The following is a 27249-nucleotide window of genomic DNA, read 5'->3' as shown; positions in this document are numbered from 1 at the left end:
ATGTGAGTCTACAATTCTGTATTTGACATCCAAATACCACCTTAAGAAGAAGTAATAAGGCTAGTGGTTGACGAACGCGGTACCATACTTCAATCCACCCATGGATAGTGATAATGGCGCTATGGGGTTCGATTAGAATTTTGAAACCACTCATATACTTTATGAAAACCTTTCGCACGATAAACTCATTTAACATCAATCTTTATTACATATTGAATGATGGTCTCATTTTCTTTCCTTTTATTAAAATCCTTGTTTTTTACTTTGTCTTCAGTGGAAGCCTGTAAATTCAGGAGATTGTTTTTTAATGAAAAATTATTAGATGTTAAGTCTACCTTTGTGTCCTTTCTTATCTCGAAAAAAGACTCTTCAAAATTCTTTAGAAGAGGAAAAGCATCGAAAAGAACTAAAATTACACACACACAGATTATGTATGTATGTATGTATGTATGTATGTATGTATGTATGTATGTATGTATGTATGTATGTATGTATGTATGTATGTATACAGAGTGTATCTCTTGCTTCCAGTCGTTTTAAAGTTAGGGTAGTCCCATACATCCTCAGGAAATGTAAATGCTTTCTGTGCTCTCCGAGTCAGCAATCATGTCACGATCGGAGTCAGTCTCTTATAATTAGATCCATATGTACAGTACGACTGTTCGCTCGTTTGCAATGGAAATGATCAGAAGTAGGTCTAACTGTTAAGAATAATACCTAGAAGCAAATTAAAATAATGCGAATGAGAGCAAGGTTAATTCCAGTAATTCGAGTAGAGATAGCTGTAAAAAGAAACTTTTGTTTTTCAAATAAAAGAAAATTAGTATTCAACTGCAAGTTCAAACACTCGTACATTTTCCTTCCCATCTCCTCTCCAATGGGGATTACAACAAGTATGAAAAACAGAACTAAATACTCGTATGTAAGCAAGAGCCCTGCTTGAGGATAAGTTTTAAAACTCACTTAATTGATAGACTACTAGGTACATGCTGTGCACTGCGCATTACGTCTCGTCACGATCACCCTTTATTGTACCCAACGGATTGGCATTATAAAAAAATACGCATGTGGTGGGATTCGAACCTAAACTGTTCAGTGTCCATGACCACGAGATACATGGCGTCATCTTATGTACGGTAATTTATTATTGCAGTATTCATGCTTGCATGGAACCACTCCTTGTTCGAAAGAAACCTTCTGTTGTTACCTCATAAAATGTAGTTTTGCCTTCAAGCCGACGACTAGGGACAAAAGATAGTCCGGCGTATACTTGTATATTTCCCTATATATGATGATTTACGAAGGTTGATCCGCACATGTGGAATTTTTTTCTGAGGTAATTTTGAGGGAAAGACGTTCGCGCAAACATGGGTCTAATTTCCAATAATTATGTTAAAAGATGGCAGTACCAAGGGAATCTGGAAGTACAGTATTTCTTTCAAAAACTACATAACATGTTTGTGCTTTTTAGTCTGAAGTAATTTTTATCCCTACATTATTTCACAGATAATTAAATAGAATCAGCAATAGAATTTGAGTAGGTATTTGTACCTCGTATTTGTCTTTATCTCTTAGAAAAAACTGTATTTACAATAGACTTTCAAGAATCTCAGGAGTCTAATTCAGCATGCTTGTCAAGTGTGAATCGCTTCAGCCAAACAGCTGATCATAGGGCCACGTTTGATAATGATATGTAGACAGAGATAATTGAAGGTCTACATTACAATTTAGAGCTGATGTCGCTAGCATTTTTAAAGTTGCGCATTGTATGTTTCATTGTGACTATAATATTATTGTGCGTGAAATGTGGGTGTACAATTACAACAAAAGACTCGTGTTCTTTTGTCTCTAATCAAAGCTTGGTCGACCTACATGAAACGTGGTCCAGAGCGATTGCATTGAGTATTACACGTAGTTGTGTAACTATTCAGAATGACACCCATGTTCATATGAGCCGTTTTTTGTTTAACGTGGAACGTTTAACTGGGCACCAATTCGGAAAAAATGTCCGTTACCATTTCTGTATTACCCTGCGTACATTTTGCTCTTTAGCGGAAGCACGCCTATGCAACCCGCAACGTACAGTATCTTTACTTCTTAATGGCAGTGGGCCGATGCAACTCGCAACATGATATTAGGCGCAATGTACAATTTTGAGATTATTTGAAAAGGCAAAAGATCACAAGCAGCGACGAGGTTAAAATGGTGAAGGAAAAAGAAAATGAACAAGTAGATTAAAATAATGAGAAAAATAAAGTATTAAAGGGAAAAGGAGGACATGAAAGGAAGACTGACCGAAGGAGAGAATAGAATACAAGAAAGAAAGAAAAGAAAGAGCATTTCTGTCCCTAAGTACCTAAAACTAGAAACTTATTTCAAAATATTATTATTGATGTTTAGTCCACTGTCCGAAGACAGGTCTCAATCTCATAAGTGATACCAAGAAGGCGACAATTAGGCCAGGAGATAATGGGGTAGGGTGCTCAGTTCCTTTCCCCCTCCATTGCATACATCGCTGACTAGCTACATATTACATTAGTCAGATTTCAGATACATCGTCAAATACGATGTACTGCATGGTAATAGGTGTATATATCATCCAGAACCTCAATCAGAGGAGGACATTATTATTATTATTATTATTATTATTATTATTATTATTATTATTATTAATTGTATTTCGTTCTAAGGTATAGGCCTACAAACTCTTGGCTTATGAGTTCATTTTTTTTTTTTTCAAACCGTTTCATCACGACAAATCATTTTCCAGTAAGTAATATGAAACATTGTTAATCGGAATATGTCTAAAAGTAGCTTTTCTGGTAGTAAATTCTGAAATTCTTATCCAGTATTTCTTCTGGAGTTATCACGGACTCAGTTAATCTTGTAAGTCGTCTTGCTTTAAATTAGGAAATTGTTGGCACCTCTATATTTATGTTCATGTTAATTTTTTTAATTCCGGTTCTCTCCGCTAGTCGCCGCAAATTTTTTAATAATTTTAATATAAAATATATATTAAATAAAATAATAATAACAAGCGGCTATAAATGAAGAGAAATTGCAATGCAACATGTTATTACAAAATTGTGTGGAGTAATTTATCACAACACCTAGGCCTACTGGCTTTGAACATCTGACCACACCGACGAATTGTTTGAAACATCCGAAGATGCATCTCCACATGCACTTATATCTTCCATTATCAAATGTATTTTCCGAACCACTGTATCATCTATTTTACGTTTCTTAGGCGTACTTACCACTACAACTAAAAAAAAAAAAAAAAAAAAAAATTGCTAGAGCGCTTTGACGCTTCATTGCAGCACGGCTACAGGATTACGAGTAGATTGATTGCTCTTTGCCAATATTCGATAACAGATTTAAACATAAGCGGAGCTTAAATTATACCGAATGCTACCGGCCTAATGACCAGTAAATAATAATAATAATACTCGTACATGTAGAATTACCAGTAGGCCTACTCTTAATAAGAACAATAATTATATTCAAATGGAATAAAAAAAAACTGTATTAAAAGAGGAAAACGAAGTACTGTATCTTATTGTTGTTGTTTACTCAATGTACTGTCCGAAGACAGGTTTGAACCTCATAAGTGGCACCAGTAAGACATCACCCATAGAAGATACTGAGGCAGGGTAGTGAGTTCCTTTCCCCCTCCATTGCATACATCGCTGACTAGGTAACATTACACTAATCAAACTTCATATGTATATAAACAATTGTTCTTCCTCTGACACATGTCGTCAAGTGAGATTTACAGCCAGAACTCAGTCAGAGGTAATATCTTCCTGATCCTATTAATGTGCTTAATAGTGTATTTTGTAGTTGAAAGTCCATTTATTTTTTTATAAATTATGTTTTTGATTACTACGTTTCATTGTTGTGTATGCGATACAAGCATTGATAGGGCTAGAAGATAGCCGAAGTAATCGAAAATGGTTTCAAGGTTGCACCCGTTGCAGGCATATCATATTCCTGTTCTAATTGCCTGCACAAATGGACGGGAAATAGCAAAGCAATATAATAAGATCACTTCGAACTGTATTGTCATTTATTTTATGCATTTTGCCTACGCGATATTAAAAGCTAGAACATTTTGTGTTGTATTAACGTTCTTCCTTTCTTATTATTATTATTATTTTTTTTTACAAAATTTAAGATGTAGTTCTACAAACTTCGACAGATTTAACAAGTGGTTCGGGCGGATTGACTGGATCAAACTACTGACTATGTCATAATGTAGGCATTTTAAATTAATTTATGTAAGCTATGTTAGTAATTTCACTTTAGTTGCATGAACATAATTTTTCGTTGCAATAAAAGGTTAGTTACTAAATATAGAATGTTTCGAACTTACAGTATTCGTTGCAGCATTTTGATATATATATATATATATATATATATATATATATATATATATAATTATGGTTTATTTAACGACGCTCGCAACTGCCGACGTCATATCTGCGTCGCCGGTGTTCTTGTCTCGCAGGAGTTCTTTTACAGCCAGTAAATTTACTGACATGAGCCTGTCGCATTCTTCCCGAATAATTTTTAAATACATTTCTTACTTGAGCTGTTGCGTAGCAATGCTAGTATGACGTCAGAACTGTGTGTTGCATTTCAAGACATTATTTTAATTAATGTACTTGTGTAGTGTTTTCTCGGCTGTCCGCAACGAGATATTAAAAACCACATCCTGCTGCTCTATGCAACCTACAATCTCTATCTTGCTATACAATAAACACTCAAAGCGAAGATAAATAAAGAAAAAGAAATGATACTTTGCATATTTCTGTCATTATAGATAGCATTGCTTAAGGTGTTCTATCCTTTTATGTTATACGTGGCGTGTCTTGCTCGTGGTATGAACCACGTAGCAGAACAAGTAAGGGTAGAATTTCCTAGGGTCAATAAATTAATTTTTACGGCGAAGAAAGTTTTAGTTAAGGTATTGTCAAGGATAATCTTTCAGAGAAAAGCTCCGAAATATTCCTCTGCAACCTCAACCAGTTCTTACCCGATGGGTTACATGGTGCAGCAGAGTACTACAGTGAACATTTCTTAAAGATCCAAAAAGTCATAAAAAAATCGACCCGAAGATGCTGCTTGTGTAACTTCGGCAAAACAGTTACTCGAAGATCCTTCCGTTCCCCGTGATTTGATTTAGGTCTCACTGTATGTTTCTTGTGGCAGTCATTTCAACATTGGAAGGCTCGGGGATACCGATCTATGAAAACTTGTCTTTATTGGAGGAGTTAAAAAAAAAAGTCAAAGAATCTCCAGGAGTGTGAGAGAAAATGTGCGTACAAAGTGGAAAAAATTTTACAAAAGAACAAGGGCCTGAATGAACTGTGTGCATCAGTAGATATTCTTTTGAAAAAATTCGGCGTAGTTGAATGCAACCTTACGATAATTTGAACATATGCCGAAATTGAAGTATGCCCTCGTCACGTCTTTTGATGTAGAACGTTCTTTTTCTGCTTATAAACTGATTTTCACCGACAAGCGCCAAACGTTTTCTTTTTTTTTTTTTTTAGCTAGGTTATTTTAGACGCTTTATCAACATCTTAGGTTATTTAGCGTCTAAATGAGATGGTGAAATGAGTCCGGGGTCCAGCACCGAAAGTTACGTAGCATTTGCTCATATTGGGTTGAGAGAAAACTCCGGAAAAAACCTCAACCAGGTAACTTGCCCCCACCGGGAATCGAAACCGGGCCACCAGGTTTCGCGGCCAGATGCGCTAGCCATTACTCCACCCGAACTTTTTCTATAGAAACTTAGAAAGATGTTAGTAATTGATTGCAAAGCCAACTATGGTTTGAACAGTTGAAACAATTTTTGTGGAGTTTCAAATGTATATATAACTCAGGTGTATACATATCATTTTAAGTGGCAGTATCGGTATCTTTGACAAAGTTTAATCTTTTATATAAACACATTTAGGACACTCAAGTACTATTTCCTATGTATAGGTCTAATGTTGGTTTCTTTACCTTTGTCAATATATTTGCTAATTTTTGTTAACATTGTACTATTTTTTATATCTATAGTGTTTTTCTGTCCTTTACATTTAGAGCCTATTTTATATTATTTTCATAAAGCCTAAATGATGTACTGAAAGAGCTTATTTTAGGCAGGCATCTAAAATATATTTTAGGAACTAAAAATTCGCGGTCTAATAATAATATATTAGTTCTCGAAGTGTGTGTGTGTGTCTATATATATATATATATATATATATATATAAAATTTTGACCCTAATACTCAAAATTGCAAAACTATATTCGCCACAACCGGTTTTCTGTGTTAAAAATGAAAGGCGCGTGACAGTAAACTCCCGCCGATATCGATATTAAAAGCCGCAATGAAATTTATCGCGCAGAGTTTGGAATTGATTAGTTCGGACCTGACATTATGAGAATCAAAGGACGCACGTTGAAGGGCGACGGATTTAGTCGTGATTTTAATTATAAATTGTAGTTCATAAAATAGAAGTTTCACATTCAGATTGGTCGACTTTCGTGCCATGCTTACCGCACTTGATACGGGAGTTCCCCGCACTGACGTCAGGGTCTTGACTCTGACGTCATAGCTCCAAAGATGTTCGATCCGAACAGAGATCACACATTCTCCCAATGACGTGAGTTGCAGGATAGCGTGCTCCGCAGCGGAGGTTTTTGAAATGAGAGTTCAAAATGTATGACGTTGGTGCCAAAGATAAATTCTGAAGTGTGTGGGAATAGTAGAATTGTCATGCACGAAGATTCAGTAGTGCGCCGAGGATAGCAAGTATTGCTTTTTTTTTTTTTTTTTTTTTTACAAATAATGATAGTGCAGCCAACACGATCAGATTTATTGTTACGTGGAGATCGAGTTCAGACGGGTTGTGGTTAAGCATGTAGCGTGTTTGTGGATGAATAAGCAACGGCATTCATAACTCTTATATGTGTATTAAGTATGGGAAAAGTATTTTCAATAATATATGTAGCTATAACTAACACTTTTTTGTTTTTTGTGATCTGTTGATGTATCTGTGCACACATTTTTTCTCACGTAACATTGTAAGTTGCATTAAACATTCCTAATTTATTTATTGATTTGTCCAGAAAATGTACACATAAAATGTAACAATGTTAGTCTGATTTTCCGCCATGGCTCGAGCGGTGATACTTTATATAAAAAATCCAGTAGACGCGGGTTCGATTCTCAGAGGAAGAGTGGAGATAAATCTCCCTCCAAAGGGGACTGGGTTTAAGTCCCTTGCGCTTGTGTTGGTCTTTTTGTCTTAAGTTTAAGCGGTGGTATTACGCCATGCTGACCACATTTTCAGGGAGTTTCGCTGCTTGTGAATGTGTAATTTTTATTCATATGTCTCGCAATAATGAGGACGCAATGATCCACAGGTCTCATCCCTTGAAGGTATGTAATTATTTTACTTCATTAGATGCAATAACAAAATGAGGATTAATTCCAAATAAAATGACCATTTTCACCTTGACTTCTACGTACATATTGCAGAATAATACATTGTAGTATAAATAATATGTCTCCAAAAGTACTTGATTCAGAGCAAAAATTAGCATATCGGTAAGTTCTTCGGTTGAAAGGTGTTGGGTATTTTGAGATAAACATAAATTAGCTGGACTATATGAATGAGACGTAACTAGTCCAGGATTCTGTAGATCATGATGTGCGTATGAAAATTAGAAGCTATCACACGCCTCATGCATTCAGGTAACAGAGGAAATTTTGTGATTGTAGTAATTCATCCCTACTGTCAACTTAACGCAATTCATTTTACTTGAGTTTCCTAAAATGTAACAAGAAGTTAAACTTTGTTACGTTCACGAACTTTACTTATTGATTGTCTGAGGATTTATAAAGTAGTAACAGATGCCTAGGAAACAGCTTGCGTCATAAAAGTTATTTGCTGAGGGATTTTTGTTGTCTCCCTTAGTTCATGGAAATAAATGCACCAAATAAAGTGTTACTCAGTATTGTAAGAGATTGTCAGCTGATGATTTTTCACCAAAGGAACTTGATGTATGAGATGTATTTTTGTGATGCACAAAACAGGTGTAAAATTTTCCCTCCCCCACTCTTACTGTTTTCCCTTCCGTTCTTACTTCTCACTTTTGTCATAGCCTATCTTACTTACAGATATCGTTAAATAAAATATTACGTTGTAAAAACAAGTGCATGAGACCGGTAATTTATTATCTGGCAGAGGCATTCGCCTGCTGATCCGATGCGCTTGAGTGTGGGTTCGATTCCCGCTTGATCTAATTACTTGGTTGGTTTTTTTACCTAACACTAAGACGAATGTCAGGTAATAGGCTTATATGGTGATTTCCTTCATCTCACCACATACCATCTCGCAATCATCAATTCCATCGACGTTAAATAACCTAGTAATTAATACAGCGTCGTTAAATAATCAACTAAAAATTCCATTGTATACAGTTTTACTTACTTTACAAAAATGTTCACATAATGTGACGCTGGCAAATACCATCTTCAAGATTGTTATGGAAATGCATGCTGTCAGGATCTCTGATAACTAGAGACCGGAATCTTCGCTACTGCACTTTGAAGTTAAGTGAGTACGGAGTTTATGCAATGAACCAATGACTAAAGGTAGTGACGCGTGGTGATGTACGATGTAAGACTACTCCCACATCAAGGACGGGACTGTGTTGTATATTACAAAAGAATAAATATATCTTTGCTGTAAACTTTTAACTTAAAATGTTACTGTTACTACTCTTAATGAAATGTTTAAGCCTATATTACCAACAATCTTTGATGTAAAATTTTAACTTAAAATGTTACTGTTTCATAGGTACCGCTCTCAATGCAATGTTTAAGCCCATAATACGATAATCTTTGTTGTAAGATTTTAACTTAAAACACCGGTACAACTTGCTGTAAAATTTAACTTCATAAACATTGCTAAACAGAAGTATACTGTACTCGTACTTGTTTAGGAGTAGGGAGTATGTTGTAGAGTGACCCTATAGTGAGCGTTACATATGTTTGTGAGCAGGGTATCTACTGAAGGACACGTGACGTAATGTATATCCCGTGCACTCTTATACTCATTCCAATGCTGTTGGTCTAAGAAAACGGTCTTTACTGATAACTAAGAAGCTGTTTCCGGCATTCCACCTGTCCATTTGTACGCAGCCTTTTCTCCTGAACTATTGTATGAATGTTACTCAGAGGGATGTAGAGATTCTTAACGGGCTGGAATAAAGCACCCTTACTTACTTTAGTCCAATGAGGCTTTTTGTGCGACCGTGATGGGATGGGTTGCGTGTCATTTGTGTTTCTTGGCTAAGCCGGCACAACTGCACGCCACAGTACGCATTCCTTCCAGCTCTCAAATCCGTATATCGTACCTCTGGTGGTGCTCTGCCATATATGAGCCGTTGAGAGCAGAAGTGGCGTAAGTCAAAAATGGGTAATGAGAGTTAAAGGAAAAATTCTGTAAAATACAGCGCAAAGTAGCAATTAATATTCAATTTATTTAAACTATTAGTAGTCAGTGGATAGCACGAAGGACATATTAATTGTTACTTTGCGCTATATTTTACAGAATTTTTATTTTAAACCTCATTACTCAATTTGACTTACATCACTTCTGCTCTGAACGGCTCATATCATACCGGTATATACATATGTAGTATGTATATGAGTCGGCTAGAGCTCAACACCACTATCCTATACCTACCAATCTTTGGACAAACCGCGAGGTACACCTTTGCGGCGGACGACCGATTCGGCGCAGTTTTTATTTCCAAGTTTTGTGGGAATAAAATCAAACTCGTCATACTTTTTATGTAAAGGTCTTCCTGTGTAAGACATATTTTCAACTTTTATTTTTAATACAACACAGTATATACAGGACCTTACCAACTTCAAAATCATTGATTATAAATTCTTACTGAACGCTTCAGAACTGTGCTGTGAACTGAAGTTGATTATGTCATTTCTTCCTTTTAAAATTTCTGGTCTATAAGATCACAATATGATCACGAACAATTTAGAAACGTCTAGTAAAAATTTTGTCTTGGCAGGAAATTGGAGTTAATCATTTTGCTGAATATACGCAGACATAATTATGTCTGAAAGAATCGTCTAACTTCTTTAAAATGGGTTTCCTTACTAAAATTGAATGTAAATTACGCCAACCTAAATGGAGTTCCAGGTAATAATGGAGGAAGAAATGGCACTTTCCTTTGCAGAAGATGTGCGAATGAGATTGAAACTCCAAGTCATATGTTTGGCGAATTATTATTATTATTATTATTATTATTATTATTATTATTATTATTATTATTATTATTATTATGTCTTTGTGTCAAGTGTTGTGGTATATACCGTAACTACTAATTCATTATTCTTCTTTGCAGGTTGCAATAAAGATTATAGATAAAACGAAACTAGACGAAGATAACCTTAAAAAAATATTCCGAGAAATTCAAATAATGACGAAACTGCGTCACCCGCATATAATAAGACTGTATCAGGTGAGTACGCAATACGAACACTAGATATTAGATAGTAGATATTATTTGTAATAATTTTCATTAGTAGTGGTTATGGCAGCAGTAGTTGTAGTAGTCTTGGTACGGATGGCAGTACCAAGTGGTAGTAGTAATAGTAGTGACTAGTAGCCTAGTATGAATCAGTACTTGTAGTAGACGTTAATAGGAGCAGCAGCAACACAACTTCCAGGATCAGATACAAACAATGAAATTTGTTTGTAAGGCAGGCAGGCAGGATATCTTACTATCAATTGAGAAACTCTGTGCATGACCCTGACACATGTGTGATCTCTTAACTTCTTTACCTTGCAAATGTTGCTGTCCTATCTGTAAGACATATCTAAATAAGACTCACCGGAGGCTTCTCTCATGCAAATTTATTCCTCTTTGTATTTAAAGATTGTTGGTTTCCGATGGCTCCAGATACGATTTTTCGTAAGAACTTTCTCTATCCTGCTAGTCTGGCATGTCGAATTACATTTCTGAAGTATGGACCATTGTAAGTAGGAATGCATTACTCCTGATGATATGATGATAAACGAGGATGAATACTGGTAGAAATGACATTCGTTATGAACGAAAAATGGCGGCACTTTTTTCATGTAGCCCTGTTATTCAGAATAGGGTTTTTTATACGTGTCGTAAATAAATATGACACGGACTTTTACTTCCCTTGCGAGGATATCATATTAAGACTATTATCGTCTTTAAAAATGTTCCCTTGTCTGGGTTTAAACCTTTCATCATTTGGATTCAATGGCAAGTATGATAACTAGAGTCCTGCGTTTGTTATTTTGAGTATAAGTTAGATGCACATGGATCATACTACGTAGCTTGGAACAGAGAGCTCTGACTCGTCTTCCCGTTCCGTTTCGTATGTTTACATCTGCTTATTCGTGTAGGACAGAATAGGCACTGAACAATGAGAATACTCACGTAACAAATAATGTACCGTCACGTGGATTTAATAACAAACAAAATATTTGTTTAAAGCCATCTTATGGGCAACAAAAGGTTATAATTACAATATATTTTTCACCCAAAAAGTAAAAACCAATGTTCATTATTTTTCTCCTATTTACAGAGTTTTTAATATTTAAATCGCACTTTTTAAAATAAACATATGTTTTATCGATGTGAAAATGAGTTTAGAAGTAAATAATATGATAATTTATTGCAAGAATTGAAATTTTAATATTCACAATTAAAATGAGTTAATATTGAAATATGTAAAATATATTTCGGCCCTGATGTTTCAACTTTTGTTAATTTAGAAATGTTTGTAGGTTGTTTTTGTCTCCACGTTTTACCAACCGTCTATAATGCCAGATTACAGAAATTTTGTTATGAAGAGGCCTACTTGTTTTACACGTGAATGTTGTAACTGGACACGACCTATGTATGTACACATCAATAAATAAATAAATAAATGTTGGAAATTACAATAATACAATAAATCACAGTAAAAACAAAGTTATTTACACTGACTACTTGTTTTACGAGTTTCTGATATTACAACGAGTAACTGTAAACCTTTTAAGTGTTTCAAAAGAAAAATTTCTCCTTCTTTCTGATAAAATACGTTTTCTCCTTTCCTAATGAAGTGCTCGATACCAAATTCCTCTCCAAGGGCCATATTCATAAACATTCTTAGCGCGGGCTTCCGGTGGATGATCAGCGAACTAACGTTTTTCGTATTCATAAACCAGTGTTAGAGATATGACATGATATGAATCCTGTACAAGTGAACAGTCGATAGCCGGGGCTAGTTTAGCACGCTCATAGCGCGGGCTGGCGAAATGTCTATGCATAGCATCCCAAGAGCCTAGCTTTGTTTTGACATGAACAGCAGATCTAAAGTGTGTACGCCGCGCTATACTCCGTACATACCTACACTGTTGCGGGTTGCTCGGAGGCTGTAGGTAACCATACGTAAGCTGACTCTATTAATAACCAATAGGCTAAACCGGCAAAGACGACGTGCTTAAGAAAGTATATAGCAGTAGCAGTTTCTTCTAACACTACGAATCTATTTCGTTGACCACGACCACGAAATGGTGACGTAATAAAAATACAATCCTCCTACCACTATTGCAAAGAGGGGTGGAGTGGGTATCTTCTCAGGTATAGTAGTGAATGACATTGCACATCATACCTGAATAGAGCAGGGGCCCGTGTCTCGACACAGCTTTTGGCGAGCACTGTTGTATATAGCGTGAAAACACAATTTTGAAGGGAGAAAACTGTAATAGAATTTTATTTGGCAGGAGTTTTATTTAGACTGTTTCTATTGTTACTAGGGTATGTATGAAATTCATATTTCGAAATATGGATTTAGTAACTGGTCATCACCATTCTGTGATATTAGATTGGACTTTTGGGCATAATTTTATAGATCTTTCTGCACTCAGTTCTCCTGTTTAAGAAGTAAGATGTGCGACATCGAAGATTTTTCATGCGATATAAAAGCATACTGTATTTGGTGAAAATCTGTATAATGTGCGACATGATTCGCGTAGTTTAACTAACGCTTTAAGGGACTGATTTTTTAACTGATTGACGTAGAATAAATAAATAAACAAACAGAAAAGTTCATATGAATATAGGTCCGATTCATTTGTTTCTTATTTTGCACTTTAAACCAGGCTTTTGTAGGTCGACCAAGTTTTGATTACCGAAGGAAGGAGTACGAGCTTGTTATCGTTGTTCCCACGTTTTACCCTCAAAACAACCACATTGCGACATATAAGCAATTGCGAACTTGAGAACACACAAGTCCCAATCATAAACCTGACCCTCCAATTTTCTCTGCCTACATAGCCTTATCAGCATGACATGATCAGACATAGGCATTGCTCTACGATCAACTATTTGGCCCGAGCGATTAACACTCGTGTGGTCAGCTGCAGTAAAGCGAAAACTGAAATTATTTAAGATAATGTGCCGTCGTTTTGAGCGGGGTAATTTATCCTACCGCATAAAAACACGCCATTCATAAAGTGATATAGCGTATATACTGGGTGTTCATTTCAAAGTGTGTCATGACGTCACTGTTGTGAGTCAGCGATTTGAAGCGAGTTTCAGCGTTTATGTCAGAGAAGTTGCCTATTAATCAAGGCGTTCAATCTGAACTTGAGAACGTGTACGGTATATCTTGAACGTCATAGCAACAGATGGCGGTCTGTACGGTCTGTGTGCTACCATAACCGCTTTCGAACTGTGTTTTGCGCGGGCAAGTCGTACGCAGGGTATTTGTTATCATCGGTTGCGTACGGTAACATTCCACAACACAAATCAAATGCTCCGTGTCCATGTTGACAGTCGAAGTTAATGTCAACAAATACTGTACGTAAGTAATCGTCTTAACCCTCTCCCCATATCCCGACAGTAAGAAAAAACTCACCCCAGTACATGTTTCCAAACAGTTCACATTCCTGCCACTACTGGAGTTACCGTACGTATCGGTAAGTACTCTTCAGAATGAACGCCGTACTTGCTATGCAACTTTTGTGGCACATAGGTAATACGCCTCTGCTGAAGTGTAGGAAGATTGAATTGTCTAGGCTCATCGGCTAGCCACATGACGTCATACAGCGAGCCATGACACACTTTGAACTGAACACGCAATAGTACCTATCTGTATATGTTTTGTGTTTAGTGCGAAATAATAATAAGAATTATTTTTCCAGACTAGAATACGCAAAATAGGGCAGCTTTAAGAAGGGAGCTCTCGCCCCTGTTATTTTAACGAATTAATGATATACCCTACTAGTTCTTTTGCAAACGTTTGCTCTGGTATTCTGTACTTTTTTTTTACAGTCACTACTTCTTCCCTTAACATTCAAATTATTAGGAATCGGATCCATGTTCATGCGAACTTTTCACCCAAAATAAGCTGAGGATAATATACCCCTTAAATGCAATTCAGACTTTGTGAACCACTATGTTCGTACGCAATGAATAAGCTGATTTATAACGCGGAGTTCAGTAGACAAACTTGTTTTATAATGTGATCCTCAGATTCAAATCTCCTTTTCTTTTACTTTTACAGGAAATTTAAATACATTATGTACTATAAACAATTAAAATTGCCTACAACAGAACACAGTAGGTCATTTATACAGTGCATCAAACTAGTAAACTTACGATAACTAGCGAGATTGTGTGTGTATCTAATGCCTACCCACTTCACTTGCGTGATTTGGGTTCCTCATATTGCGGATAGATGGCAGGATTGTGACCCATTTTCAGTTTGTACACAATTTTGGCGGTCCACGCTGTACAAGTGTAGTATCTGTGAAGAGTTATGTCATGTACTAAAGTGAGTTTATGTGTAAATGTTCGTGTAAGTGTAGTGTAGGGAATGGGTGAGGATGATGATGATGATGATGATGAGGAGGGAGAAGGGAAAACTCGGAGCCGACACGTAACCTACTCCTATCGAATAGCACCAAGGGGGCCGCCAGGCTTAACGTCCCCATCCGACAAACGAATCACTATCAACAGTGACATATGCCTGCTCTTCATGTATACTGCGGAGAGATTTGGGGATTTAACCCAGGCATATTGTTACACAATTTAGTGATTAGAAGTTGTGCACCGCCATTTCCCCTAGTCCCGAGGTAGAAATTTTAAATGAAAATCTCTGGAAATCAATCTCGGGTCGGCTAGTCTGGAGACAGACGCGCTACCGCAGAGCTAACTCGGCGGACATTATCGAGATTGTTTACCTTCACAATTACTAGACTGTGGTATAACCACTATGTCTCTCTTTATGGAATATAATATATAAACTATATAATTAGAGTTGAGCTTAAAAGATGGCACACACACAAACAAACATGACTATTTTATAAGTAAATCCAATGTTTACTTATAGGCTATGTAAAATTCATGTTTCATGTAGCATCCTGTGTCTACACAAAAATTATATTTTTGAGATATCGCCTTCATTGACGATTTTACAGGATTTGATATTTATATAATTTTATATTCCGATGGAAAAAATGAAACATTAAAATACGCACTTTTACTCACATTTGCGACATTTAAAGCTCATGTTTATGAATGAAGTGGCGTTTTGTTTTAATGCAAGGACAGAAATCGTAACCATTTGTTATTTGAGGCTTACGTGAATTTGGCAACTTTCCCTTTCCCGTTTCATTAGCACAATCAACAGTATGTGACATGACCTCAATACATTATACACCAAACAGACTTAAGAGGTTCGAGTGCTACATAATTAACTACTATCTTTTTGTAGCTGCCGACAACAAGATGGTGTTAGTTTCAGATAGATGCTATTATTGTTATTAATTTCATGAATATAATTTTTATTTAACTAACATACATATTTCGGCGGCCGGGTAGCTCAGTTGGTAGAGCAGCTGGCTACGGACTGGAAGGTCCGGGGTTCGATCCCAGGTGGTAACAGGATTTTTCTCGTTGCCAAACTTTCAGAATGGTCCCGAGATTCACTCAGCCTCATATATAATTGAGTACCGGGTCTTTCCCGGGGGGTGAAAGGCTGTCAGAGTGTGGTGCCTACCACACCACCTCATTTTAGTGCCAAGGTCATGGAAAGCATGGGGCTCTACCTCCATGCCTCCCAAGTGCCTTCATGACATGTTACGGAGATACCTTTTACCTTTTTTTTAACATACATATTTCAGTGTTTATTCTCTCATACATATCTGAACTGCAGGCATAAGATTTCTTTCCTACCTATTGGTATTATTTTCTTTACATCGGCTCCACTTAATCTTGAAAATGTTGATTTGATACGGATATTCTCTTGTTTTAGGTAATGGAAACCGAGAAAATGATTTACCTAGTGACCGAGTATGCAAGCGGAGGTGAAATTTTCGGTAAGTATCTTCCTGTTTATTGTAATTCAATTTGTTTTACTCGTATGTATACTTTGCGAAACAATTTTATGATAATTATCTTGGATGTTTTCCCAGATATTTGAGAAATTATCGTTAATCTGGAAAGCCTTTTCTTCTTCACTTACATGTTAGGCCTCCTGACATGTTTCAGTTCCAACTCCATTTATTCTACATCTTGATTACACAACTTTTAACACTGTATCACTTCGGAATATGTATTATATGACTTTCTTGTGTTAAATTCTATCGTACCTGGTTTACACTCAACACTCAATTTCAGTACACACACACTCTTTGACTCCATATTACACTACACAAACACACCACCACAGGAAACAAAACAAGAGGCGCCAAGACCAGCAACGACCAGTTCTGAAGAAGATCAGTAACAGATCGATACATGTAAACCACAGGTACGATAGAATTTAACACAAGAAAGTCATATATTACATATTCCATTTATTCTTTGGATACCGGTATATGTGATAATTTTTTACTGTTGGTCTAAGAATTGCACTTTTTATTTATTTATTTATTTATTTATTTATTTATTCATTCATTTATTCATTCATTCATTCATTCATTTATTTACTCATTCATTTATTCCTTTATTCATTCATTTATTCCTTTATTCATTCATTTATTCTTTTATTCATTCATTTATTCCTTTATTCACTCATTTATTCCTTTATTCATTCATTTATTCCTTTATTCATTCATTTACTCCTTTATTCATTCATTTATTCATTTCTTTATTCCTTTATTTATTCATTTATTTATTCCTTTATTTATTCATTCATTCCTTCCTTCCTTCCTTCCTTCCTTCCTTCGTTCCTTCCTTCCTTCCTTCGTTCGTTCGTATGTTTCTTTATTTGTTTGTTTGTTTATTTATTTTGCTAATAATTGTAACATAAAATATAATATATACAGAAAAACATTAGCTCGCCCCTGAAAGAGTAGAACTCGTGCTTAGTTGTGATATTCTTCCTGTATCCATTCTATGTGAAGATTTCCTCTTACCTCAATTTCTTCTGTAATTTTTTTTTTTAATTAGATACTGTATATATCAATGATTCGTAATTTAGCAATAAAATGATACCATCGTGCCTTATAATACTGTTCATTGTTCCTGTTTACCTCCAACATGATTTTAAATTCTGGAGGTTCATGGAGTTAACTGATGTAGGGATTCAGGCTATGTTTTGTGGTACGATAATGCATTAGAGAGTGGTTTATGGAAAGTGTTATGCCGGAAGTTGTGGAATGAAGTTCCTTGCTCTATTCCTGCACTTTTGGTGGCGTTTTCCTTTCAGTGAAATGGATTCTCGAGACATTTCTGTCTTGAACAGTAACATTATGTTGTAGGACTGTTGGGAACTACACCTTCCACGATTCCAGAACTGTACGAAGGTACAAGGGATCTGGAGCCTACTCAAGGAGACCAGGATCAGGCTCGTAGAGTTTGGGTTGATCAGATCCTACTGCTATAATTTCTCCGTGACTGCTGCGCCACCGTCATTGAACCTCAAAATCGACTCCTTCAAGTTCGAAGAGTCAAAATAAGCGAGAGACCTGTCCGAAGAAGGTTAAAACAAGCCAATATTCTCTTCAAATGAATTGCCAGTCCAAAACTCACTTTACAGCATCGTGCAGCTCGACTGCATTATGCAAGAGAACATTGTGCCTGAACAATGCAACAGTGGAAGAAAGTATTCTTCACTGATGTCAGGATTTCTGTCTCCGGTTGCGAAATGGCAGAGAAAAGAGAGTGGAGCACTGAGAAAAGATATTTCCCTGAAAATTTTCATCCAGGACTATATTCCAGGGCAGTTCTGTGATGGTATGGATGGGAATAAGCCTGACAAGGACGGAACATTTTTATGGAGCATGGGACCAGTAACCTGCTCATTGATATATGAAGAAAATCCTTCAGAAGCATGTTGTGCCTTCTGTTCCATTTATTGTTGATGGTTTCATGCTGATGGTTTCATGCTAATACACGACAGTGCATGGGCACATGTAGCCCAATGTGTGCAGCTGTGCCTGGATTATGTGGAAATTCATGTCATGGCATGGCTTACTCAAAGTCCGGATTTGAATCTCATCAGGAATCTGTTTGACAAACTGAGAAGGCAGGTTCGCCAGCATTATCCACCAGACAGCCTACAGGATTTTAGGGAGACCATTAAGAAGAATGGGAACTGATTCCTCAAGAGGAGATTGCAGCATTAATCAGGTGCATGCCTGAGACGTTGGAAGGCGAGATTAATGCAAGAGGTGGTAATACGCGATTCTGAAGGTAAAAGAAAAGTGTCAGTGGAGTTTTGTAAACCAAACACAAAAGTTAGAGTGAATAAACATCAATCAGTTTAATACAAAACAGTGAAGTATAAGTAGCGAATATGTGTTATTTGTGTCATTCATGCACAGTTCTATCAAACTCTTATAAAAATCGCCCTTTTTAAAAGAAAATGATTATAAAATCTTCAAAACTCAATATTAAACCATAAAATACAGTAATATAGTACCCTTCATTAAATTCACAGAAACGTAAAATAAATTGTATTTTTTGTTTTAATTTGAAGTGTTTCCCTCCTCTCTCCCCAGTCAGTGTAGAAATTATTAAAGAGGGCCACCTTTTAAGTCGTGTTTTCTCTCTTGAAAACAAGCTAATATTTGTGTGTTGATTTAGCATGTTTTGTACTGTTGCAGACCATTTAGTAGCGAACGGACGCATGAGTGAGCCAGAGGCCAGGAGGTTGTTCCACCAGATCGTGGCAGCCGTGAACTACTGCCACAGGCACAACGTGGTGCATAGGGACCTTAAGGCAGAGAACCTTCTGCTCGACTCCAACATGGACATTAAGCTGGCTGATTTTGGGTTCAGCAATCATTACCAACCTGGACAGATGCTGTCAACATGGTGTGGTAGCCCTCCATATGCAGCCCCAGAGCTCTTCGAGGGCAGAGAATATGATGGTCCCAGAACAGACATCTGGGTATGTCAGATATGTTGCGTTTGTTATTTTCCCCACATCGCTATATACAGTGCGACTGAGACTGATTTTTTTTAACAACCTCTAAGGGAAATAGTACATGATTATGGCCAGTACAGAAAGAGAGAGTGCGAGTGCTTGTGTGTTGTACACGTGTGGGTAATGTAAGTATTAATTTTATTACCAACCAAGTAAGTGTGTTGAGGAATGAATTCACAGGGGTCCCAAAGAGGAGAGAATTCCTCTCTTGCTTGTTGCTCATGAATTTCAGGCTCATTCAAATTATTTTAGTTTAATTTCAAGCATTTATAAACAGTTGAACATCAAAAGTTAAATAAAAAATTTAAAATGAACCTTTTGTTTTTCAGTTATATATAAATAAATCTGTCGACCTGGTTGGCAAGTTGGTATAGCGCTGGCAGGCTCATGTCAGTAGATTTACTGGCATGTGAAAGAACTCCTACGGGACAAAATTCCGGCGACGCTGATATAACCTCTGCAGTTGCGAGCGTCGTTAAATAAAACATATTTAAATTTAAATAAATCTAAACAATATTGAATTCACTTTAAAAATAGTGGATTAACATAAACTCTTATGTACCTGTGTGTTATTGTTTTCCTATCCTTATCAAATTGTGATATATCTCGAATGCTTATGTCTGTGTTCATTAATTAATTAATTAATTCATTCATTCATTCATTCATTCATTCATTCATTCATTCATTCATTCATTCATTCAGTGTTCTGTCCAAGGGCAGGTCTTTCACTTGCAAACTCAGCTTTCTCCAAACTTTACTATTTTCTGCCTTCCTCTTTGTCTCCTCATATGATCCGTATTATCTTAATGTCGTCTATCATCTGATATCTTCTTCTGCCCCGAATTCTTCTCCCTTTCACCATTCCTTCCAGTTCATCCTTCAGTAGACAATTTCTTCTCAGCCAGTGACCCAACCAATTCCTTTTTCTCTTCCTAATCAGTTTCAGCATCATTCTTTCTTCACCCATTCTTTCCAACACACCTTCATTTCTTATTCTGTCTGTCTGCTTCACACGTTCCATTCTTTTCCATATTCACATTTCAAATGCTTCTATTCGCTTCTGTTCAATTTGTCGTAATGTGGATGTATCTGCCCCATACAATCCCACACTCCACTCAAAGCATTTCACTAGTCTCTTCCTTAGTTCTTTTTCTAGAGATCTGCAGAAGATGCTTCTTTTTCTATTAAAAGCTTCCTTGGCCATTGCTATCCTCCTTTTGACTTCCTGGCAGAGCTCATTTTATCTCATATAAGTTAAGTGTATTTCTAATTTTTTCTAATTTCAAATGTCTCACTGATCTTCTTAAAAAATCCATTTCCATTGTCATGAATTTTGATGCTAACTTTTTATTAAATTTCCATGTTTCAGCACCATATGTAATAATAATAATAATAATAATAATAATAATACAGTAATAATAATGATGATGATGATGATGATGATGATGATGATGATGATGATGATGATGATGATGAGGACCACTTCCTTGGTGTAGTGGTTAGCTTGTCTGACTGTGAACTAAGAGACCTGGAATTTAATTTCCGGCTGTATTGAAATAATTTTTAGAGGTTATAGAATCTGTAACAGGATGCACCCAGTCTCACGATCAGAAAAATTGGGGAGCCACCATGGCGAACTCTGGCCAATGAAAACTTATTAATGACATCTGCGTGGGGTTGCAGCACCCCTATCCTGTCTGGTAGTTAAGCTGTTGACTATTGTAAAATGGCAGGTCCTCTGCTGAGCTCTGCCCTGACCTTTCATGTGGCTGTAGCATCATGAAGTTTTTAACAACAGTACTAGTAATAATAATAATCCTGGCTGCTGGCCTCGCATTCACATGCCGAAGAAGAGATGGGCGATCATCCAACCAGAATGGAGGTATCGTGTGGTTAACACGATGATCCCCCAGCTGTTATAGCTGGCTTTTGCAACCGGAAGTAATAATAATAATAATAATAATAATAATAATAATAATAATAATAATAATAATAATAATAATATCAACTAAGTAAGACTGCCTTGATCAAGGTGGTTTAATGAAGTATACTAAATTGTTTATGTCTATATAATTTTATACAGTTGTGGATGTGCACGCACATGCATAGTATTTATATTGTTGTAAATTATTTTATTTTCAGAGTATGGGCGTGGTTTTATATGTTTTGGTTTGTGGAGCGCTTCCGTTCGATGGCTCAACGTTACAATCGTTACGCACAAGAGTGATCTCAGGAAAATTTCGAATACCCTTCTTCATGTCAGCAGGTGAGTATTGTTATAATTACTGCTACGTGACATAGAGACATCTCTGTGTTCGCAATTACTCTTGGCATCAGTGATACCAACATATTACTTGGCGAACTGTTATATTATTGATTCTTTTAATTAAATTTATGCTTTTGGTTATCATTGGCTAGCTCGCAGGGTCATCTGCATCAGAAAGTATGAACTATATACGGACAATGTGGCAGTAGTAATGAATCTTAAATTAAGCCTAAAAAGAATACTACAGTAGACTCTTGCTAATCCGGCCATTCCTTGCACAAATGGGTGCCAGATTACTCAGAGTGCTTAAAAATGTCTTTTAAATTTAGTTATGTAAGTTGTGCCAACCACTCCTCTTGCACTTATAAATCGATACCAGAATGTTCCACATATGGCCAGTGCATGTATAAATAGGCTATATAAGTATATAAGTAATACATTATAACACATGTCACTGGTGAAAATTTCCCAGGAAACTATTACAGTAGAAGTGGTAGGAAGTAGACTAGAAGGAGGCCGGATTAACAATAGTCAATATACATTTTATAGAATCTGTATCCTCGAGAAATTCAGCATTTTGTTCATTTCTTGCTTCAGTGTAGGCCTATTCACTCATAGTGTTTTGCTCAAGGGCAGGCCTTTCACTGCAAACCCAGCATTCTCCAATCTTTTCTATTTGTTGCCTTTCTCTTAGTCGCCGCATATGATACATATATCTTAATGTCGTCTGTCATCAATATCTTCTTCTGCCCCAAACTCTTCTCCCGTTCCCCATTCCTGTGTATCCTTCAGAAGACAGTTTCTTCTTACCCAGTGACCCAGCCAATCCCTTTTTCTCTTCTTGATCAGTTTCAGCATTATTGTTTCTTCACCCACTCTTTCCAACACAGCTTCGTTTCTTATTCTGTCTGTCCATTTCACATGCTCCATCCTTCTCCATATCCAAAATGCTTCTAGTCGCTTCTTTTCATTTCACTGTATTTCATTTCCTCTCTGACAGTTGATTAGACAGAATGGTTTTCGCATACACACAATAGTTTACTTTATTAGAAATAGCTACATAGGAAACTGAAGCTTATTATTTCGCTTTCAGAGCAGTTTCACTTTGTTGAGTCATTCATTCTACATCCACTATTATGGCCATCACCACTCCATCTCCACCTTCTTTAAAGTTCAAATGAGGTGTTTCAAATAAAGTTACTTCTTATAAACCGCATTTTCTTATTGTAATTCAGCCTTAAATTAAAATGGGTTGTGATAGTAAAGAACATTAATTTGTACAACATTACCCTCTTTCAGACTGTGAACATCTCATCAGACATATGCTGGTCGTAGACCCAGAGCGAAGGCTAGGTATTAAACAAATACTGCATCATCGATGGATGAATCAGGTATGGTCATAATGATACTTGAGTGACTTTGTGTTGTAACAGAATGCGATTAGAAATGTGGTTTTCGCCATAGATTACCAGACATTCGTCTTAAGGTTGGGGCAAACCTCAGAAAAAATCCAACCAGGTAATTAGCCCAAGCAGAAATCGAACCCACGCCTGAATGCAGTTCCTGACCAGAATGCGAATGCCTCTGTCAACTAAGCTATGCTGGTGGTATCCTAGAAATGTGTTAAATCAGCCCTGAACACTTCAGTTGTGTTGGGCCTATTGTGTTTTTGTTGTTCAGTGAACTGTCCAAAGACAGGTTTGAACCTCGTGACACCAATAAGGCATCACTCATGAGACAACTAGGCCGATTCCATACATCACCGATTAGCTACATATTCCACTAATCAGACTTCAGATGTATACAAACAATTGTTCTTCCCCTGACACATATCGTGAAGTGGGATGTACTGCCTCATAATAGATGTACATATCAGCCAGAACCTCAATCAGAGGTAGTATATTGTGTGTACATATGTAATATCATATCGTGAAGTGAATGCACTGCCTGATAATAGATGTACTACATATCAGCCAGAACCTCAACCAGAGGTAGTCTATTGTGTGTACATCTGTTATATCATTTTAGAATCATAATTAAACAGGTCTTTATTTTTATTTTATTTTAGTAGGTTCTTTTACGATGCTTTATCAACATCTTAGGTTATTTAGCGTCTGAATGAGATGAAGGTGATAATGCCGGTGAAATGAGTCCGGGGTCCAACACCGAAAGTTACCCAGCATTTGCTCATATTGGGTTGAGGGAAAACCCCGGAAAAAACCTCAACCAGGTAACTTGCCCCGACCAGGAATCGAACCCGGGCCACCTGGTTTCGCAGCCAGACGCGCTGACCATTACTCCACAGGTGTGGACTAAACAGGTCTGAACAGTCAGTTCGTGATATTCCTTGGCCTGGTTTATAGTCTCTTTTCTAACCGATAATGATTGCTCTTGGAGTTTCTATTATGTGCACGTGTACTTTAAAGATACAGGTGCATTATCACTAAGACCATCGCATTTCTTTAGCCATTTATTCTGAAGACCAAGACGATTTTACACTTTGTATAAAAATAAATTATAAATACAGCACCTGCAAGGAATATGATAGTATTAAAATTTTATTTCCGGAATGCGATAAATTGATTTCTGTTTTTGCAGGGTGACGTAGATGCTGGTGTGCAGAGGATATTGTCAGATTGCGACAGTATGGAGGCTCCTCTACCTCTCAATAATTTAGTTCTAGAGCACATGCTGCAGCTACCTGGTCTGGACAGAGAAATGATTCTCAAGGTAAGTTGTAAATCATGTAAGATAAATAAGAACGTTTATTATTGGATATAGTGCAGCCTATTCACTTAAATAGACACCTTAAACTTTTTAACTGTTGTAATACAATGAGCTATATCAGTTCTTATAAACCTTCCCATAAATGCTTGGAGCTATTTTATTAAAATTGTTCGTGTTAAATTTCTTATAAATATTAATTTTACACTGTGGCCTACCAAAAAACAACTCGAGGATTATAGTTGTCCACAGATCATACTTTGAGAAACAATAGGTAGTTCAAAAAGTTAAATTACCAATATGGATATATTAACCCTTGTTATTTAAAGAGAACTGGAAAAATAATGCATGATTAAAATTCTAGCTACAGTGACTGAAATGCTGATTTTTATGTGGCAGTCCGTGCATTCCAACAGTTTTGGCAACATCAGTGCCATATATCACCTGCTGGTGGATAAGTTAGAGCGACGAGACCTCAAGAAAAGCACACAAAACAGTGGCAGCATTCCTATGGTGGCTACGCAACGTAAAGCCAGCATCACAACAGGTAACCAAGTTGTAGATCTCTGCATTGCCCAACTAGTAATTTACAATGATAGTATTATAGAAAGATTAGGATTAATGGTGAATTATATCCATGAAACGAGTCCTATGTCACATGAACACATGGTTTTATATTTGAATGAAGCAATATCATCTGGTTTCACATTGGACTGCTTCACTGTATCCCTGCAGAACAGAAGAAATGTTTAGTGAAGTTTACAAACCTGAGTTATGTTGCAGTGACTTTTCAAATTTTGATACCAAGTTTTTCCGTGCTAGAGTTTTTTTTTTTACATGCATAGCTGTGTTTTTGCGTTGATCAAGATGGCATTTTTTCTCACATTTTATCTGAAAGAATGAAATGTATTAATGTAAAAATACACAGTTGGTGCTGCATCACTGTCAGGTTTCAGATTTACTGCAACAGTGTCATGCACACACTGCTGATACCAATATCTGTAAAGTATTGCACTATTTCTTTTAACAGGTGTAGTTGACCGCAGTCCTGTTAGTGACTTGGAATCGGAGCAAGGCGGCTCACCATTAGTTTCTATGCCAGCCATTCCTGTTGTACACCTGCTAAATGACTCCCAGTTACTGGAGAAGGTACAAGATGTGTGTTTGTGCATGCGTGTGTTTCAGTGTATGAACTCCATTTCACAAATGTGAATTTTCTTCATATCAGTTTTCCTCATCTTTATTTATCAGGACTGTCACAGTTTAATCAAATTTAAAGTCCAGTATCCACCCTAAAGTTGACCCAATTAGAGTTGATTTCAAATAGAAGATATAACTTTTTCAAATTTTACTTGTAGGAAGTGCCTTCTGCAGCAGTATTTTGTTAAGTTGCTTGAAGGTGTGGAAGTACTATAATTACACTTACATTACGAATATTATCTAATACAGTTCTCCTGGCACTTCATAATCATCTTATCATAACATCATCGGGGCACCATAACTCTTCCTTCCAGGCACCCCAACCTCAGAAGTAGGTTACAAATAAGACATTGGCAGGAGAGACCAGAAATGTCCAATGACATCCTTCATCATATGGTAATGCAGAATTCCTGCACGGAAATATCATATGTATTTCGGTACATCACAATAATCTTCATAATAGTTACAAATATTTTAGGAAAAATCAAATATTCTTATTTTGTTTGGGGATTAGCTGGCTTTCTCAGTAAACATCTCAGGTCACGATTTCCACATATTAATGTGCCGATTGAGAACATATCTCATTGCTGTAATGTGCTCTAAAATAAAAAGTAAGAGCATGATCCTTTTTCTTTTACATTGATCGATACATATGTCTAGAATAATAGAATAAGGTATCATTGTTACAAAGCTATCTGTCAGTAGTTCAATTTTTTTATTTACAGTACTTTAATGATTTTAATTGCAACAACATTATTTCATTAACGTATTGTAGTTGGAACAACTCTGCTTTTAATTATCAATTTACATAAAACTTTTCTAAAGATTTTGGCCAACACGCCGAAAATTTTCGAAGTTTAATCCTGTACATGTGCTTAAGTAAGAATATTTTATCTGAATAACACGAACATGAATCATGAAATGTTTGTGGGGAATAGGAGTTGTGTCAGTGTGTGGATTGGTGGAAACTAGATAAATAGATGACGGGAATACCAGAGGATTTTGAAATGTTTGATTCTTTCTGGCATTTTATAATTCATATGTATTTTTTAAGGATTGACTAACCACTAAGGCTAATATTTAAGTCTTTTCATTATACATTTCTCTCTCATCATCATGAGGCGTTTTATTCCAGTTGTAAAGCAATCTTCTGAAGTTGAAGTAAGACTTGAGGATTTTTAAACCTTCACTTTGTTTTCAGTTTGGAGATGTGGACTTGCAAATGGAGTCTGAGAATGAAGAACTGCAGAGGCGATCGAGTGGTGGAGCTGGTGGAGGGATCGGAGACAAATACCTCACAGCCAGAAGACACACAGTGGGCCCAGGAGATACTGCTCACGAACAGGTACAATTTGTCTGCACTTCGTTCTCAAATGATATGCAAAACACCAATTGGTGTAAACCATGTGGATTACAAACAAGATTATTAGTTATTTATATTTTACCATCAGCTTGTCACGCAGGCAATCCTGGTTTGAGCCCCGACTAAACTTGGGATTCTCCATTGAAAAATCCGTAAGTGATACTTGGGGCATACAAGATTGCTGTTAGGGGTTTTCTC

General features: G+C 36.5%; 1 protein-coding gene across 3 annotated transcripts in view; it reads left to right on the top strand.

Moving 5' to 3' along the window:
• LOC138706280 (serine/threonine-protein kinase SIK3-like) overlaps nt 1–27249 on the top strand; it is a 193186-nt gene that overhangs the window by 127204 nt on the left and 38733 nt on the right. For all 3 annotated transcript variants that reach the window (XM_069835380.1, XM_069835379.1, XM_069835381.1), the window contains 9 exons: nt 10441–10557; nt 16379–16442; nt 19176–19462; nt 21641–21764; nt 23064–23155; nt 24363–24494; nt 24888–25035; nt 25519–25637; nt 26890–27033. In XM_069835380.1, coding sequence (XP_069691481.1) covers nt 10441–10557; nt 16379–16442; nt 19176–19462; nt 21641–21764; nt 23064–23155; nt 24363–24494; nt 24888–25035; nt 25519–25637; nt 26890–27033 — 1227 coding nt within the window. The remainder of the gene's footprint in view (nt 1–10440; nt 10558–16378; nt 16443–19175; nt 19463–21640; nt 21765–23063; nt 23156–24362; nt 24495–24887; nt 25036–25518; nt 25638–26889; nt 27034–27249) is intronic.

The sequence above is a fragment of the Periplaneta americana genome, chromosome 9 (assembly GCF_040183065.1).
Source record: "Periplaneta americana isolate PAMFEO1 chromosome 9, P.americana_PAMFEO1_priV1, whole genome shotgun sequence".
Taxonomy (NCBI): Eukaryota; Metazoa; Arthropoda; class Insecta; order Blattodea; family Blattidae; genus Periplaneta; species Periplaneta americana.
The sequence above is the reverse complement of the archived record's forward strand: the minus strand, read 5'-3'. Positions and strand labels throughout refer to the sequence as shown.